Source organism: Boleophthalmus pectinirostris, unplaced genomic scaffold (assembly GCF_026225935.1).
Source record: "Boleophthalmus pectinirostris isolate CB_2022bp ecotype Guang Dong unplaced genomic scaffold, ASM2622593v1 HiC_scaffold_22, whole genome shotgun sequence".
In the NCBI taxonomy this organism is placed as follows: Eukaryota; Metazoa; Chordata; class Actinopteri; order Gobiiformes; family Gobiidae; genus Boleophthalmus; species Boleophthalmus pectinirostris.
Genome location: NW_026571190.1, coordinates 25,635,649 through 25,651,009, shown reverse-complemented (window position 1 = coordinate 25,651,009; position 15,361 = coordinate 25,635,649). Strand labels below are relative to the sequence as shown.

At 36.2% G+C, this 15,361-nt stretch overlaps 1 protein-coding gene across 3 annotated transcripts in view; it reads right to left on the bottom strand.

Moving 5' to 3' along the window:
- The window catches only part of septin9b (septin 9b), an 85,665-nt gene that overhangs the window by 52,332 nt on the left and 17,972 nt on the right, over nt 1-15,361 (bottom strand). The window contains exon 1 of one of the 3 annotated variants that reach the window (XM_020938455.2): nt 14,835-14,976. The exons of 1 other annotated variant lie outside the window; for it this stretch is intronic. In XM_020938455.2, the coding sequence (XP_020794114.1) occupies nt 14,835-14,856 (22 nt within the window). In that variant the 5' untranslated portion in view covers nt 14,857-14,976. Of the gene's footprint in view, nt 1-6,346; nt 6,417-14,834; nt 14,977-15,361 lie in introns of those variants that run through there. One more of the 3 variants, XM_020938454.2, reaches the window with a different exon arrangement.

Below are 15,361 nucleotides of genomic sequence, written 5' to 3'. Positions count from 1 at the left end.
TCGTGCTTGAGTAAAAATTTTGTTTAGTCTTCTAATGTGAGTAAGTTTAAATGAAATCATCGCAAAATCATTTATTTTGACAACATACTTGCATCATTCTTTGAAATAGGATTTGTTTTTTTCATGTTTGTGCTCTATCAAAAATTTAGTTTTGCATTATTTAACATTTAACATTTGACATTTAACAGTTTGTCCTTCTAATTACTCTAACTTTAAATGATAAATTAGGTGTTATATCCTGTTATTCTTACTTGATTTAGTTTCCACTTTGTATCTTTACTTGGGTAATTTCTTGGACCATAAATTTATCACAGTAATATAATTTTGAAGTTCCCCTATCTGATAAAATGTTTTGCCTCTACCCGCCTCTGTCTGCAGTAGTTTTATACGATAACACAACATAAATCTAATGTACAAACATGTAAATCAATAGTCCCGACAAACTTAGCCTTGAACTGGTATCATATGTATCTTAAACCCTATATCAGGTCAGGCAGTAACTCAAATGATCCAAACATATTATTGTGTGTCAGAAAGTGCTTCGGCTAAACTGGTTTATGGTCTATGTGGGTTTGGGATGTCAGCATTCACAGTATATCGACTCAATGTGGTCCAACCAGGAAAAACATGAGTGAACCTTGCTTTTGACAACACAAGGCCAAACACAGTGCTACAGTTACACGCTGTCGGACTTTGCTGAAATCCTAATGGTCCTCTGTCAAACACTCACTTCCTCCATAACCACTGGCCCTGCTGGGTTCACTGCTCCTCTGATTTATTCTGTTGTTAGGAAGGGGAAATTTAGTCAGGGTTGGGCAGGTATTTTGGTGGTCAGAATGATATTTTTCTCACTCAGTAATCGTACAGTCACATGAGATACAACGTTTACACAATTCAAGTGCATTCATTCACGACTTCATTAGTTCAACTTGAAGACTGTCTACGTTTAGATATTTGTTTTACCACAGTCTTTACTTTATGTTTTTCCTTTTGGTTGGTTCAATTATTAGCTAGATATTTTAGCAAATGAACAGAAATATTCAGGGTTTATGGTTAGTTTCAATTCAATTCATTAATCCTGTATTTGTCCAAGAGACAATTTGAAGGGCGGCAGATGTTATACAACAATTATTTTTACAATTTATTTTTATTACACTATTTTATGAGGTATGTTCATAATGCTGTTTCCTCATCAAAAAACATCCTTGGAGTTGTGTTTTTCTCTTAAACAGACAACACTCTCATGCTCCAGTGTGTTTTTAAACTCCATACACCTTCGCTAGAATCATTTGGATGATTTCAGACCTGGAATTGCCAATCACTACTAGACAAAAGGTAAAAGGTGCTGTTAATTTGAAAACTACATGACATCACAAGGTGGAACAGAGCATTTTGAGACATGGAGATATAAAGCGATTCATAATAAAGAATCGCTCAAACATATATGAATGAAACAAAACAAACAAACAAAAACCCCAACAATTCCAGCTTGTTTTTGATGAGGTAACAACATTATAACATTCCTTAAAGCTCCCAAGACTTAATTTTGGATAATATAGGATCTTAAAAGTACACTATTCCATTGGTTGTGACAATTAAAACAAAAAAATTAAAAAGATGATTGAGCGAACCCAGAACAATCCTGGAATATTTAGCACAACACAGCGACGCGGCTCATGTCTGGCAAAGGTTGGGCTCTGTCTTCCTCTACATTGAGCAGGTGTGACTACATCCATAAAACTTAGCTAGTTAACCTCTTTTCGCAAAAAGTCAAAATGTTTATCACCTATTAAAATTTAGCTAACAAGTTGACCCCAACCTCTGACAGCTTAAACCCTAGTCTGGCCCCTTTGATCATCTGCTCTGATTTACAGCAGTGTGCAGAGAAGGTACGGTACAAACTCTGCATTCCACTTAACACCTGTTAACACAGCACAGTTTATTTAAGCACGCATACACAGGGAATGTGGAGGAGACCTGAGATGCCAAAGAGATTATCTGATGTTTGACGACAGAAAGAAAAGGAAATATAAGGAGTGTGGATTATTTTTGTATGTGAATTATAATATCCAGTGTATAAGCAGAGAGCCATTGGTCAATTTGGCATAACATAAATGAACACAGACACAATAATGGATTTCATTCAGGTGGAGATTATGCAACGTTTTGTCAGTTTATGTGTAAAAATGGTACAGCCTGCAATTCTACTTTACGCAAATAGCAAAAAGGTCCCATTACAAGGCACAATCAAGAAGATTTATTTTTAATAATTATTATTAATAATGTTTAGACCGAGATCGCAGGGAAAAGTATCTTGAGATCTCTAAATCCACTGGTCATACATGATTTTTATATTATTCTTTATATAAACAAAATCAGAGGTGAAACGTAACAAAATAAAGTAGTAAAATACAGTGTATAGATTGCAGGTATCTGTACTTTACTTAAATAGATTTTAAAGTGGATTTTACTTTTACTTCACTACATTTGAGAGCAGGTATCTGTACTTTCTACTCCTCAACATTTTTAAACGGCTTTGAAAAGTAAAACTATTTTGTATTATTGTTGTTTAAAAATAATTAATTTGGAACATAATTGTACTTTGAGCAAACAAAAATATACAAATAATAGCTATTAATTTAATTTTCAGCACAAATCTTTATCAAAATCAAATTTATTAGACCTCAAAATTTTTGCGAAATACTTTTACTTTTTACTCTTTAAGTACATTTTTAAATTAGTACTTTAAGTAGATTTTTTCATGAGATACATTTTTAATTTGCTCTGGTAGCTGTACTTTTACTTTTGAACAAAATTGAGCACAAAATTCTATATACAATGATGTCAACAGCACTGTAATGTGTAAGACAGATTCCCCTTCTATTGACTTTTAGTTGACTACTAAAACACTTCATAATATTATTAAACTGGTTTTGACATCTGTAAATCTCTCCTTTGAGGATATGTGACACTAATACACAACATAAATATTGTTAATGTTTTTTATGTTAAGCATGGATCATCTGTTACAATCTACAGTCCCATAGTCAAATATTATCTTGATTTCACAGTCAATACATCACTTATATTGGCTTGAGTGAGGGAGACATAAGTAATGGATCCACAATATCTCTGCCAAAATAGAAAAATATGCCCCCTTGTGAAGTTTATTCATTTCAATAATAATTTGCTCTGTGTGTCAACACAATTTACAGAGAATAACATGGCAGCTCTTATCAGACAATCACTCTAAAAAGCTTGGACAGGAGTACAGTTTAGATTGGCCCACTCCAAGGCTGCCTACAGAGTACAGATAAAATACAAATATGGGATTACTCTTTAGTGACTTGCGTGTTTTGGCAAAGTGTTGCATTTTACCTCTTTCATAAAAGTGAATGATTGTTATTTCATTTATTATTCATTTGTTATACGTGCATCCAACTGACCTGAAATCAAATATTATACGGTCTTTCCTCTTGTGCTTTTCCCATTAGCACGATGAAAAAAAAAAAGCAGTGCGGTGTAGTGGAAAATATTATGATACGGGGTAAAATGAGGATTAGGTCACTGGCTTCATTATGATTAAACCATTACGAATGTGTGGGGATTACATTAGAATGGACATGTTTTCATTTCATAAAGAACTGTGGTTCGTGCAGTTGAAACTCATGCTTCCAATTACGTAATAAGATTAGAATCAAGTTAATGAGACAATTATGTTTTTAAAAAAAATTGTAATTAAGATTTCACTCGGTCTGTTCTGTCCCTTAAAGGTGCACTGGCAATGTTTCTGGTGAAGTGTCCGTCACCTGCTTTTTTTCATTGAGATGTTATTGCTTTGTCTAGAATGTCCCAGAGTAAAGATTAAACCCATTTATCTAAAGAAGACAACTATAGGATACATTACAGGTCGGATCTGTGGAGAGGCAACCCTATTCACTGAGAGAATTGTCGCTTTTTTAGCGACAGAAACACCAGTAATGAATAAACGATTGAATAAACTAGATAGATGTGTTAAATGTTATATCATGGAACATTACAGGCAATGCAATAACATCTCCATGGAGACAGCAGGTGACAGACCCTCCACCAGAAAAGTTGCGCAATGAACCTTTCAGATATGTAGAGTCAATCTGCCTAGACTGGTGGTGAGGTGGGAGACACTGAATCATCTTTAATAAAAATAAATAAATAAATAAAGACTATAATAAGAGCACATCAAAAATAAAAAGAGCTGAAACAGTCAAATCTTGACAATCAAACTTTGACAATTTTGGGCAGCCTGTGTAAATCTCTTGTTTCGCTGTTGACTTTATGTAATTAACTATATTAATTTATTTAAACCTTATTCATTATTATTCTTTATACATTATTCAAAAAGCTTGTTCCACCCTGTGATGTCACGTGGTAATACAGGAAGTGCTCCATTTTGATTTAAAACTCCACACTTTCACTAAAATCATTTGGATGACATCAGCCCTGGAATTGCCAATCTGAACAAAAGGTAAGACGTAGTTGTTAACTTGAAAGCTACCACCTCATGACATCACAAGGCGGAGATTTGGAGATGTAGACAGATTAATATAAAAGATTTCTAAAACATGTGTGAGTGAAACAAAACACAACTCCAGGTATGTTTTGATGAGGAAAAAACATTCTAACATGGCTCAAAGCTCACAAGACTCAATTTTAGTAAATATAGGACCTTTAAACTTACACAACCTCTAAAAAGACAGTGGCAACAGCATCTGCAGGGAATTCTGGTCAAAAGCCACAGTGTCATTAAATGTTCCGAAAGGTCACGTCATCTCACAGTTTTCCACTTAACCACAGTGGACAAACTATTTCCTTAATAACGTCTAGCCTTAGTAATATCCAAGTAGTGCCAAGCCAAAAGTAAATCAGGCCCAACATCAGGTGGTTCTATATAGATCTCTCTGCACACTCCATAACTCCACTGTACCTCTAATTAAAACTCACTGTAAACATAACAAATTTTGAAACACAATATATTGCTACATAGATATACTGCAATAAAAAGTAATATTTAAACTACTTTATGCTACTGATACAATAACAATAATGCAAGATAATCCCTGTAAATCATTTTTAAATAGACAATAACATTAAAAGGCCTGAGGTGCAAGAAATAAATAACAGAATGAACCAATAATCAGCCACAGAAGTCACTTATTCAACCTTCTACAGCGCAAATCTTATCAAGACGTCCTTGTATCAAACAACAAAATATATCCCCACTTTTACAAAGAAAATGAACACACGATACATATTAAAGGTGCACTATGTAACTTTTCTGATGGGGTGTCCTCACATGATTGTCTCCATGAAGGTCTTATTGCTTTGCCTGAAAGGTTCAACATTATGGCATTACAGTTAAATATATAGCATTTATTATGTTGCTGCTTTATTGCTCAAAATTAGCTTTAAAAGTATGTATTCTCTCTTTCTGCAGATCTAACCTGTAACTTGGCCTAGTTCCCCACCTACTTGTCTCCATGGAGATATACATGTTTTACTCCATGTTGTTGGAGAATCCAGGCCAAATAATAACATCACTATGGAAACAAAGCAGGTGATGCACCCTCCACCAGAAATGTTGCACAATCAATGCACATTTAAGCCCAAAAATACATAGTTCCAGGTTTCTTACATGGAACCAGAGTCAATATAGAGTAGTATTTATAGTGACAGGCCTGTGCACATGTGACAGTGAGCAGCTGGAGGGACGGGTCACAGGAGAAACAGGAAATGATGAGGAAGAGGAGAGGAAGGAAAAGAGTAAGAATAGGAGAGGAAAGGGGGACAATGGGGATAAGTGCCAACTAAAGTACTTTAGCAAACTTATAACTGTGAATACTGGAGATGAATTACTACTGAGGTTAGCTGTCAATCAAATAATACAATGCAAAAATATATTAGAAAGTACATTGGGAGCATCCGAAAAGACAAAAACACACACAAAAATTGAGCACAGAATTTACATTAAATAAAAGTCAATCTTCATGGAAACAGGTAGGTGACACTACCAAGTTACAGATCAATAACATCCTACTGTGGAACATTCAGTGTAAAGTAATAACATCTCCATGGAGACAAGCAGGTGACGCCACAAGGCCCAGTTACAGCTCAGATCTGTGGGTGGGTGTTCATAGCATGAATGGGTTTTTCTTAATAAAAAAATTAAAAAAAAACACCTGCGATTAGATAGATACTGTAAAACATTCCAGGCAAAGCAATAACAATCTCCATGGACACAAAAAGGGACAAGACCTAAACCAGAAAAGTTACACAGTGCACCGTTAAGTAAACAAAAATCAACACAAACCTTCAAAATCTGAAATAATTCCTTCCAAGTGTGGATTGCCACCGGAGTCAGACATCTTTCAGTAGGTTAACTCTTTCAATGGCTATGGCTTCCTCTCACTTCCAAAATAGAATTAATCACAGCGTCCCAAAACCCGCAACTTTCTCTTAAAGAAGAAGGGAAAGTCTGCGCTCTTTCTTCACGTCTCACTAACTCCAAACTGCCAATAATGCTATGTTCAGGATCAACACGGAGAGTGGGAATACCAGCCTCCTCCCATCCACTCCCCTTTCTATGCCTCCCTTCCCCCGACCATGCGCAGGCACCTCGGCAGCTAAATGATTCACCTGATAAGAACATATGGAGATGGTAAAAAGTCTTAAAGGGTCATATTACACAAATTTCTGATCTGCGTTATAATGTTGTTTCTTCATCACAAACATACCTGGAGTCGTGTTTTGTTTCATTCACACATATTTAACACATAAATCCTACATAGTTAGGCTTCTCTGAAACTGAAAGCACTCTTCCACCTTGTGATGTCATATGGTGATACAGGAAGTGCTCCACTGAGTTCTTGGAGAAAGTTACATAAGGCCCCATCCACACTAGTATGTATTCAACTCGATTTCATTGTGGATGCAGTGTTTCGTCCACACTAATCCGATGGAAAACGACTCCAGAGATGGAACAATGGTGCCGGCAGTTCTCACGAATTAATCTAATCCGGCACTGTGTGGACGCCTGAAAATGCTGATATGCTGACGTAGGTCTATGCGCTGCAAAGTAATTCACCGCCAAAATGCTAAGAGGCTAGAGTATGTGTCCATTCAAATACACGGTCTATGTGTACGACTCTGCAGACGTATAATCTCTGAAAAGTTTAACATGAACCATCTCCAATGCGATAGAAGCACAGAACAGACTCACCATCAGCACAGAAAGAACACATATATTCCACTGAGTCATGTCCTTTAGTCTGACAGAAGCTGAACCGCATCGGCACACAATAGCGAGCTGTTTTTTGAGTGCTTAGTTTATGCAAATTAGCCATGTGATTTTAAGTTTCATTTTGTAAAACATAAACAAATATGCTCAAAGCTGTATGGATAGGGAAGGCTTGCGGACACAAAAACGACATGTCTGGACGCAAATCATTTCCGATACAGTGATACGGTGATACGGTGATACGGTGATACGGTGATACGGTGATTGGTTTCAGTGTAAACATAGCGTAAGGCCTGGGGGGTATAAGGGCAGAGTGCATGCACCAGCTCACTCTGTTGTAGCAATAGAGTGGACATACTTAGGTCATCTTAATGGGTAATCTTTAGGTAATCCTGTAATGTTGCTTTTATATTGTCTTGAAATCAGGACTTGATAAACTGGAATTGAATTATTTGAACTTTCTTTTGTCAGAATAGCTTTGGTCAGTTGTTAGTCTATTAGCTTGAGTTTATATTAAGCGTATATATATATATATAATGATATATACCAGAGGTGGGACTTGCGAGTCGTGACTTGGACTCGAGTCAGAATTGAGTCACTATTTTTAGGATTTGGGACTTGGCTTGATAAAATGGACTAAAACTTGGGACTCGACTTGGACTTGAAGGTCAGTGACTCGGGACTTCACTCAACTTGAGGCCTGTGACTTGAGAAGACCTGATGCTTCTCCTAAAAAAATATATATGTTTTTAGAAAATACTTTTGACTTTTCAGTTGATAAATGCGGTGCTTAATTTTACAGGAACACACTGGAACATGTCCCTCCCATTTCTGTTTGGTACTTGGAACTGAAGCACTGTGATACTCAAATGTACTACAGTAATATAAAGTACAATACAGTAATATACAGGGGTACAAAGCAGTAAAACAGAGGGAACTACACAGAACATGACACTTTTTCTTTTTCTTTCCAGTGCAAACTACACAACAAAATAACTGTTCTTACGCACTTTTAAATCTGAATTCTTTTATTTTGGCTGTAATGATTCACACTAAGATCTTGTAAAGACAAGGAAAAATCTGCATTTCTACAACTATATACTCATGTTAAGTATAATTTAGTTTAAAAATCATATAAATTGCAAAAATCTAAGCTGTATTTGATACTTTGGTTTAAAGACTTGAAATGACTTGAAGCTCAAAGCAAGTAACTTGAACTTGACATGGACTTATGGGCCAGTGACTCGAGACTCGACTTGGTCTTGCCTGCATTTGATTTGGGACTTGACTCAGACTTGAGGTCAAAGACTTGAGACTTACTTGAGACTTGCAAAACAATGACTTGTCCCATACTATAGCTTTAAGGACCTGCTGATACCCGATATCAACAGCAACAGCCTCAACAGCATTTATTTCCTTAAAACATAAATAAAACAAGAGAAAACTGATCCAAATGTGTTATTTAGCTGGTATATATCCTTAAATTAACTCCAGAACAACTTAAAAGTAAATAAAAGTTCAAACATTATGAGACTTTCTGTGCTCACTATGACCAATTAATTACATCGATTTATATGTCCAACCAGGATACCAGCATCAGATCAATGCATCACTATAAAATTGATTACTGTTTGGTGGGAATCATATATAAATACATTCATTTGAAGTTGTCATCTGTTTTGATCATTACAATAGTGTAGCAGTATCAATATAACGGACTGCTGTGGGTGCGATGACAAATCAAAGGGACTTTGGTGAAAAGCCATGATTAAATCCATTTTCAACAACAAATCGGGCTGTGATTATAGACTGGCGACGAGTGACTAAACCAAAATATTTGTGAAAGAATCTGTGATGGCTTTCCCTGATGCTGCAGTTTCTTTGCCTGGTAAAGCCAGACTGAAATCCTCTGTATAGAATTTACAGTCATCACTCACTTCTCCACATCTCAGACTGAACTCAAACACAGTTGAACAATCACATTTGTTTACTTCAGTAACGCATTCGATGAAGTAGCTCAATGGTCAGCGGTCATTTAGAACAACATCAAACTTCTCCCAGCTCAGATTAACAACATAAGTGCAGCAATGATTTTGATGCTTCAGTGTTATTTTTTGTTTTGATACAGACAGAGCATGTGTTTTCTCTAATTCGATAATGCACATGTTAATCACAGCCATCTGAACTCTGGGAGATAAGACCAGGCCCAGACTACTCGTCTATGTAAAGTATAGTAAAAGTGTTTATTCATGGCTGACCAGGCTGGCAGCTGAATGATCTGATATTACACAAGCTCTAACTGCATAAAGAAATAATGGTTAGATTTTGAGTCTTATAAACTGACAAAAGAAGTTAATAAATAGAAAATAATTACACAAAGCAGGATGTGTACAACTGATAGATACTAATAGATAAATAGACAATAGCCCACAAGGTAATTATATCAGACATAAAAAGCGTGCAAAGAAAAGCAAGCACTGTCTTTGAGTATTAATATCTCACCTTGCTCATTGTCCACCATGTCCTGTGCCCTCGCTTCAGCTTAAAATAGTGCTATAGTAACAATAAGACAGAAGCACAATGTAAAATCCTACCAGTCATGAGCTGCCATAAAAGCTAAAGAAAGCTCTGCAGTGAAGGCCACAAACAGGATGCCAGGCCTTACCCAGTGGCCCCTGTAATGACCCTGACACCTGCAGGTCGGGGCAGGTACAAAGAGACAGTGTGGAGGTATATGTGGGGACAGGGGAGTGACTGTGAAGGTGTCCCCAACAAGGAGCAGAAAATGAAAACACTAAATAGACGTATCCTTGAAACTGTAAACATGGTTACAGAGAGACTCCTGTGGCAACGGAGATGATTTCTGTTTAACTGCAAATAATAGATTAAGAAAGAAAAAAAAAAAAAAAGATTAAGAGCAACCGGTGGCCTGCATATAAATATGTGCCGTCACTGTGTATTTGGCTCTATGTGCAGTCAAATTAGAGATAGACTGACATATTGGTTGGCTGATATAGCGGACATATTGGCTGTCAGCCTTAAATCTCCAGCATATGCCAATCTTTAGTTTTGGTCTGCTGCCTAAAAATACACACAAAGCTTTATATTAATAACTTTAATAGCTCAGATAGCTGGTGTGTGGTAAAAAAAAAAAAAGAGTTTATAGTAATTATATTTTAATTATAGAATAGCATGAATTATTGAATGGGGAAAATAAACAAAATCGGCTGAACATATTGGCCTAAAAATATCAGCAGTGCTTATCAGACCTAGGATTCTCAGAGTACTAAACAATCTGTATTTCAGAGTAACAATCGGCCATGAAACAATCTTGTATCAGTCGGTCTCTAATTATAATGCATATAGGTAACTCTTAAATCCAATCACAAAATGCACAATGTCCAATAGAGCAAAAAAGAGGAGCATTTAAATCCATGAGTCAAAAAACTGTGCAGAGCTCAATTAAACCAAAACACACAGGGACACACACCTTCCGTATCTCAACAAGGAAACAGTTGGACCAATACTGTCAGCACTGCCAACACTGATTTGTATGTGTATGTGATAGCTTATATGGTAATATCTGACTTAGTATTTGTGTTATTTTAATGTGAAAATGTAGAATGTGACATTTTTAAATGAAAGAATGGGAGAATGCATGGTTTGATTGTAAATGGATGAATACTCAGATGTATTTTAATAGTTTGTTAACCTGCCCAGCGACTGCAGATGGAAACTTACTTTAGCTAAAGCTGGTGTAAAGCATCTTCTTTTATGAGATTACTGTATTGCCACATGGTCCTTGTTAAAATAAAGCAATAAACTAAACTAACCTAAACTGCAACACAAAACGACAACATCTGGAGGAGTCAAGTACTAAATGTGTTATTTTAGTACAGACAAGAGCGGTCAGTGACTTGAAGTGTGATGATGGTCAGCCATGGTGTCCCTAAAATAGCATTGTAAATACACAAGACTTCAGTAATAGTAAAATAACAGAACATTATAAATAACATATTACCATAAAACATGAAATTACAAAATACTCAAGTGAAGGTAAAATATAGAAAGTATTGCTCCTGCGGTAAGGAAACCAGCCTTTCCCTTGCGTGTTTGTTAGTTTTGTTAGTTTAGGAGTCTGTGCAGTTGACATTTCCAGGCAGAGGCTGAATGTTTATGCCTATACAATGAGTTTTATAGGCAGACTAGTGGAAGACTACCATGGTTTAGACTTAGTGCCTCTTCGTTGGTGCACAGGTCAGCCAGGCCTTTTGGCACATTGCACAATCTTACCAGATTGTGATGAGCATCCCTCAGATTCATTTTACTCCTCTTACGGGAGCATCTTGCTGGTCTGATCAGGGTGATGAGTCGTGAGTCAGCATATCCCTATCAATAAGTCCTTGCCCTATTTAGTTAGACAGAAATAGATTATCTTGTAAATTAACTGAATCTATCTCTGCATCCCTCAGATGTAATCTAGTCCCTGTTTTCTTTGTCATTGTATAGTGATTTCTAGAAGTACAATAATACAATATAGCAGTACATCAATCACTATATAGCAGTACATCAGTAACATCATAGCAGTAGTTATACAAAAACTAAGCATGGCTATTTGCCCTAACACTACTACCATTACTATGAAGAAATAACACTTATCACTAATTCAAAACAATAGTAAGAAGTCTTCAAAATATCATGTATAAACAGGAAGTTGTAGACCCATTAACAGTTGCTCCTTACACTAACTAGATTACAACATTACAAATTGCACGTCACTGTTATTTATTGTGAATGAAACAAAAGTATGTCCATATATGTTTGTGACGAGGAAACAACACTATAACCTAGATCAGAAAAATTGCGCAATATGAGCCCTTTAAAATGGTTTAAAAATGCTGTCCCTGGCCTATGTATCCTCTTGACATTGTATTATTATCTTTTGTGTAGAAATACCTATACATTTAATCCCTACTATTATGGTCTATTTTGAGTGATTGTAGAATTAAGCTGTTGGTCAAGCCAAACAAGCACAGAGTGGACCACAAACATTTATTGGCAGGAAGTAGCACAAACCAACCTCCATATTGAGTAGACACATATGTTTATCCAGCAGGGCTAATGCTGCGGTCTGTGTGTTTATCTAAATGACACCTTTCATATGTCAAAATTACAGTGGTGAGTGCTGGGGATGGACTTTCTTATCCTAACATAAACAGCCTTTTTTTCAGTCTGTGTCACCCTATGGCGTCACCTTCTGAGTTTCCATCATGCTGCGTAATGTCACCATCAGGGCGCCTCTGTGGTGGGCCCATAGGTGGAGTTTCCTGTCCATTTCCATCTCTCTCCTGTATTAAGATTACTACTTACAACAATATGAGGTGAGATAACATAAGGCGTTCACTGGACGAGGAAATCCTGTACAGGTTTTCTGTGGGACACACTGAGTTGGCCCGTATTTGACATTTCCCAGAATGTATCTATGGGATTGTGTAAGAGCATTTAAGGTTGTTACAGCACATTTTATTGAGAGTCTGTTCAGTTATTTGTGTCTATGCAGGTATAGAGTAAAGTATTTTATTAGTTCACTATAGCAACACACAGGTGCCATTGACAAGTTCAAATGATGTTCTGTTGGTTTGGATAAAGCAGTTTAAGTTAGGTTTTGTCTTTAAAAAATGAGAAGCCCAAGTCTACATTAGTTAATAAATTGAGTAAACAGTTAGAAAACACTATCCACCAAAGGTGGAAAAAGATGAAGAGCTTCAGTATTTAGTATAAGTATTTCAGAGGCTAATAAATAAGGCCCAATGTTATTTTCCAAATGTCTCCTGTCATGTCACCGAGAAGAATTTTCCAACAGCTTTGCTGGTATAAAGACTTGATACCACAAAACCATCTCAAATAATTGGTAAAGGCAAGCAAGAGGAAACAGTATTATTATAAGATAAGGCACCTTAACTTTATTAGTCAAAGTATTTGCTTTCTTGTAAATAATGTGGAGTTATTGTAGAACTTGATTGTACAAAGCAGCGGATCAACACTGGATTCCATTTCTTTCTTTCTTCTTCTTTTTTTATTTGTATTTATCCAAAACATATTTGATGACTGATGCTAAACAGATACAGTTGCGTTGGGTTTCTTTGGAAAATTCGATTTTTTTTCTTCTTCACACAAATAAATATATGGTATCCACATGTTAAAGGACCAAAATCAGCACAAAATATCAGACATAATTCTCACACTGTAATATCCAGAATATATTCAATAACTGTACAGTTTTTTATTTCATAAAATATGTCCAAATTATTGTGATCTTCTTTTTCATCATCAACACATCTTGTAGACTACTATGTCAAAAGAGTACACCAAATATATATAGTTAGAGCAGTAATCTGAATGATTTTCTTATTTTTGTGCAGCTCCTTTGTGAAAGTCATGATCACTTAATCACAGTGACAATGGAAGCCTACAGTATTTCTCACATGAAAGTAAAAGTCGTATAGAGCATAGAGCACAGTATAGAGTAGGATGAAGTATAACTGGCTGTCATGGCAACGGGCCCAAACAAAAGCAAAGGAAGCTGCTCGGGCCTGGACTTCCTCCACATGAATCATGAAATGGGAAGTAATGCAGAGCAGAAGGAAAAATATTGCCTCAGCAGCACTTCTCCTATTCTCGTTTCTCACCTTCAGTCGGCGTCCATTTTTAAATTCCTGCTGCTTCTATAGAGAGTGTCTGTATGCATACGAATGACCTATATGGAACATTTGACACTGTTTCAAATATTGGATATCTAAAAAAAGGACAACATCGCAACACTGCCACCAAGTGGGATAATCCAAAAACATTAAAAGGATTATTCATAAGCAAAATTATGTACAATCCACACTCCTATTGCTTCTTTTTCATGCATATATGGAAGCTTGAACATTTTTTAGGGTCAGTATTTATCATGTGTACTTTTTCTTTGCAGTATAGTGAAATTTGAGGGTTTTTTTGCTACACAGTAAGATTTGAGCTGTAAAAGGCTAAATTAATAACTTCTATGGCTCATTACAAATGCAAACTAAGTATGAAAATGTTTCTTTCTCCCATTTATTGTTATTTATTTATTTATTTAAACAATATTGTAGATTTAGAATAGTTTTTGTGGTTTAAATCTGCTCTTGGATTTTTGTGTCAGAAGCATAAATTAGTTTCAGTATTATTCGTAAATATACTTCAGCAATATATCACACTTCAAATTGTGGTGAAGTGACAGGCCTACGCTCACTCATAATCTGACATTTTAACTTCTCTTATTTTAAGTAGCTTCATGTGATGGACAAAAAGCAGCTTTAAAAACCAATCTAGTTTAAAGCCAGTCCACATTTGAACTTCATGGCTACTTTACATATTGCGTTTCTATTCCTAGCAGCAGTCTGACAGCACATCACATGAGATTTATTGAGTGTTGCTGCAAATAACCCTCAGCTCACATCTGACTTCATTCTGACTGAAAAAGAGGGAAATGGTTTAAGTTCTCTCCTTTAAGTTAAACAAAATGATCCTGACTTACCGGCGATCCTGTCTCGCTCCATGCCTCAGCCTTTGCCTCCACATGTAACTTTTGCGTTTAGGCTCATTCCCTCCTGTTTTTCGGAGACTTCCCCTTTTCTCCTGAGTCAGTCGATCCAGTTCCCCTTCTGTAGACCTCCCCCTCCCTCCCTCCATTCTTCTTCTCCTCCTCCTCCCTCCTTCGCGCTCACTTCCTCCAACTTTTAATGTCTTCAGTGTGTCGGGATAACAAGTGGTGTCTGAGGCCATGTGCTAGTCATGTGGAGTTACACTGCTGCATATTCTACACAGACTGTTTGTCAATAAAGTTATGGGGAAATGGTTTGAATGGTTGATTGACACAGAAGTGAAGAAGTGAACATTTGGTTATTTTGAGTGTACATGACCACATAAATATTACTATTGACCAGTGGTGGAAGTACTCAGTATTGTTACTTAAGTAAAAGTACAGTTACTGTAAATAAGTAAAAGTATCACATAAAACAAAATGTACTCATGTGAAAGTATTTAAGTATCTGTTTAAGAATG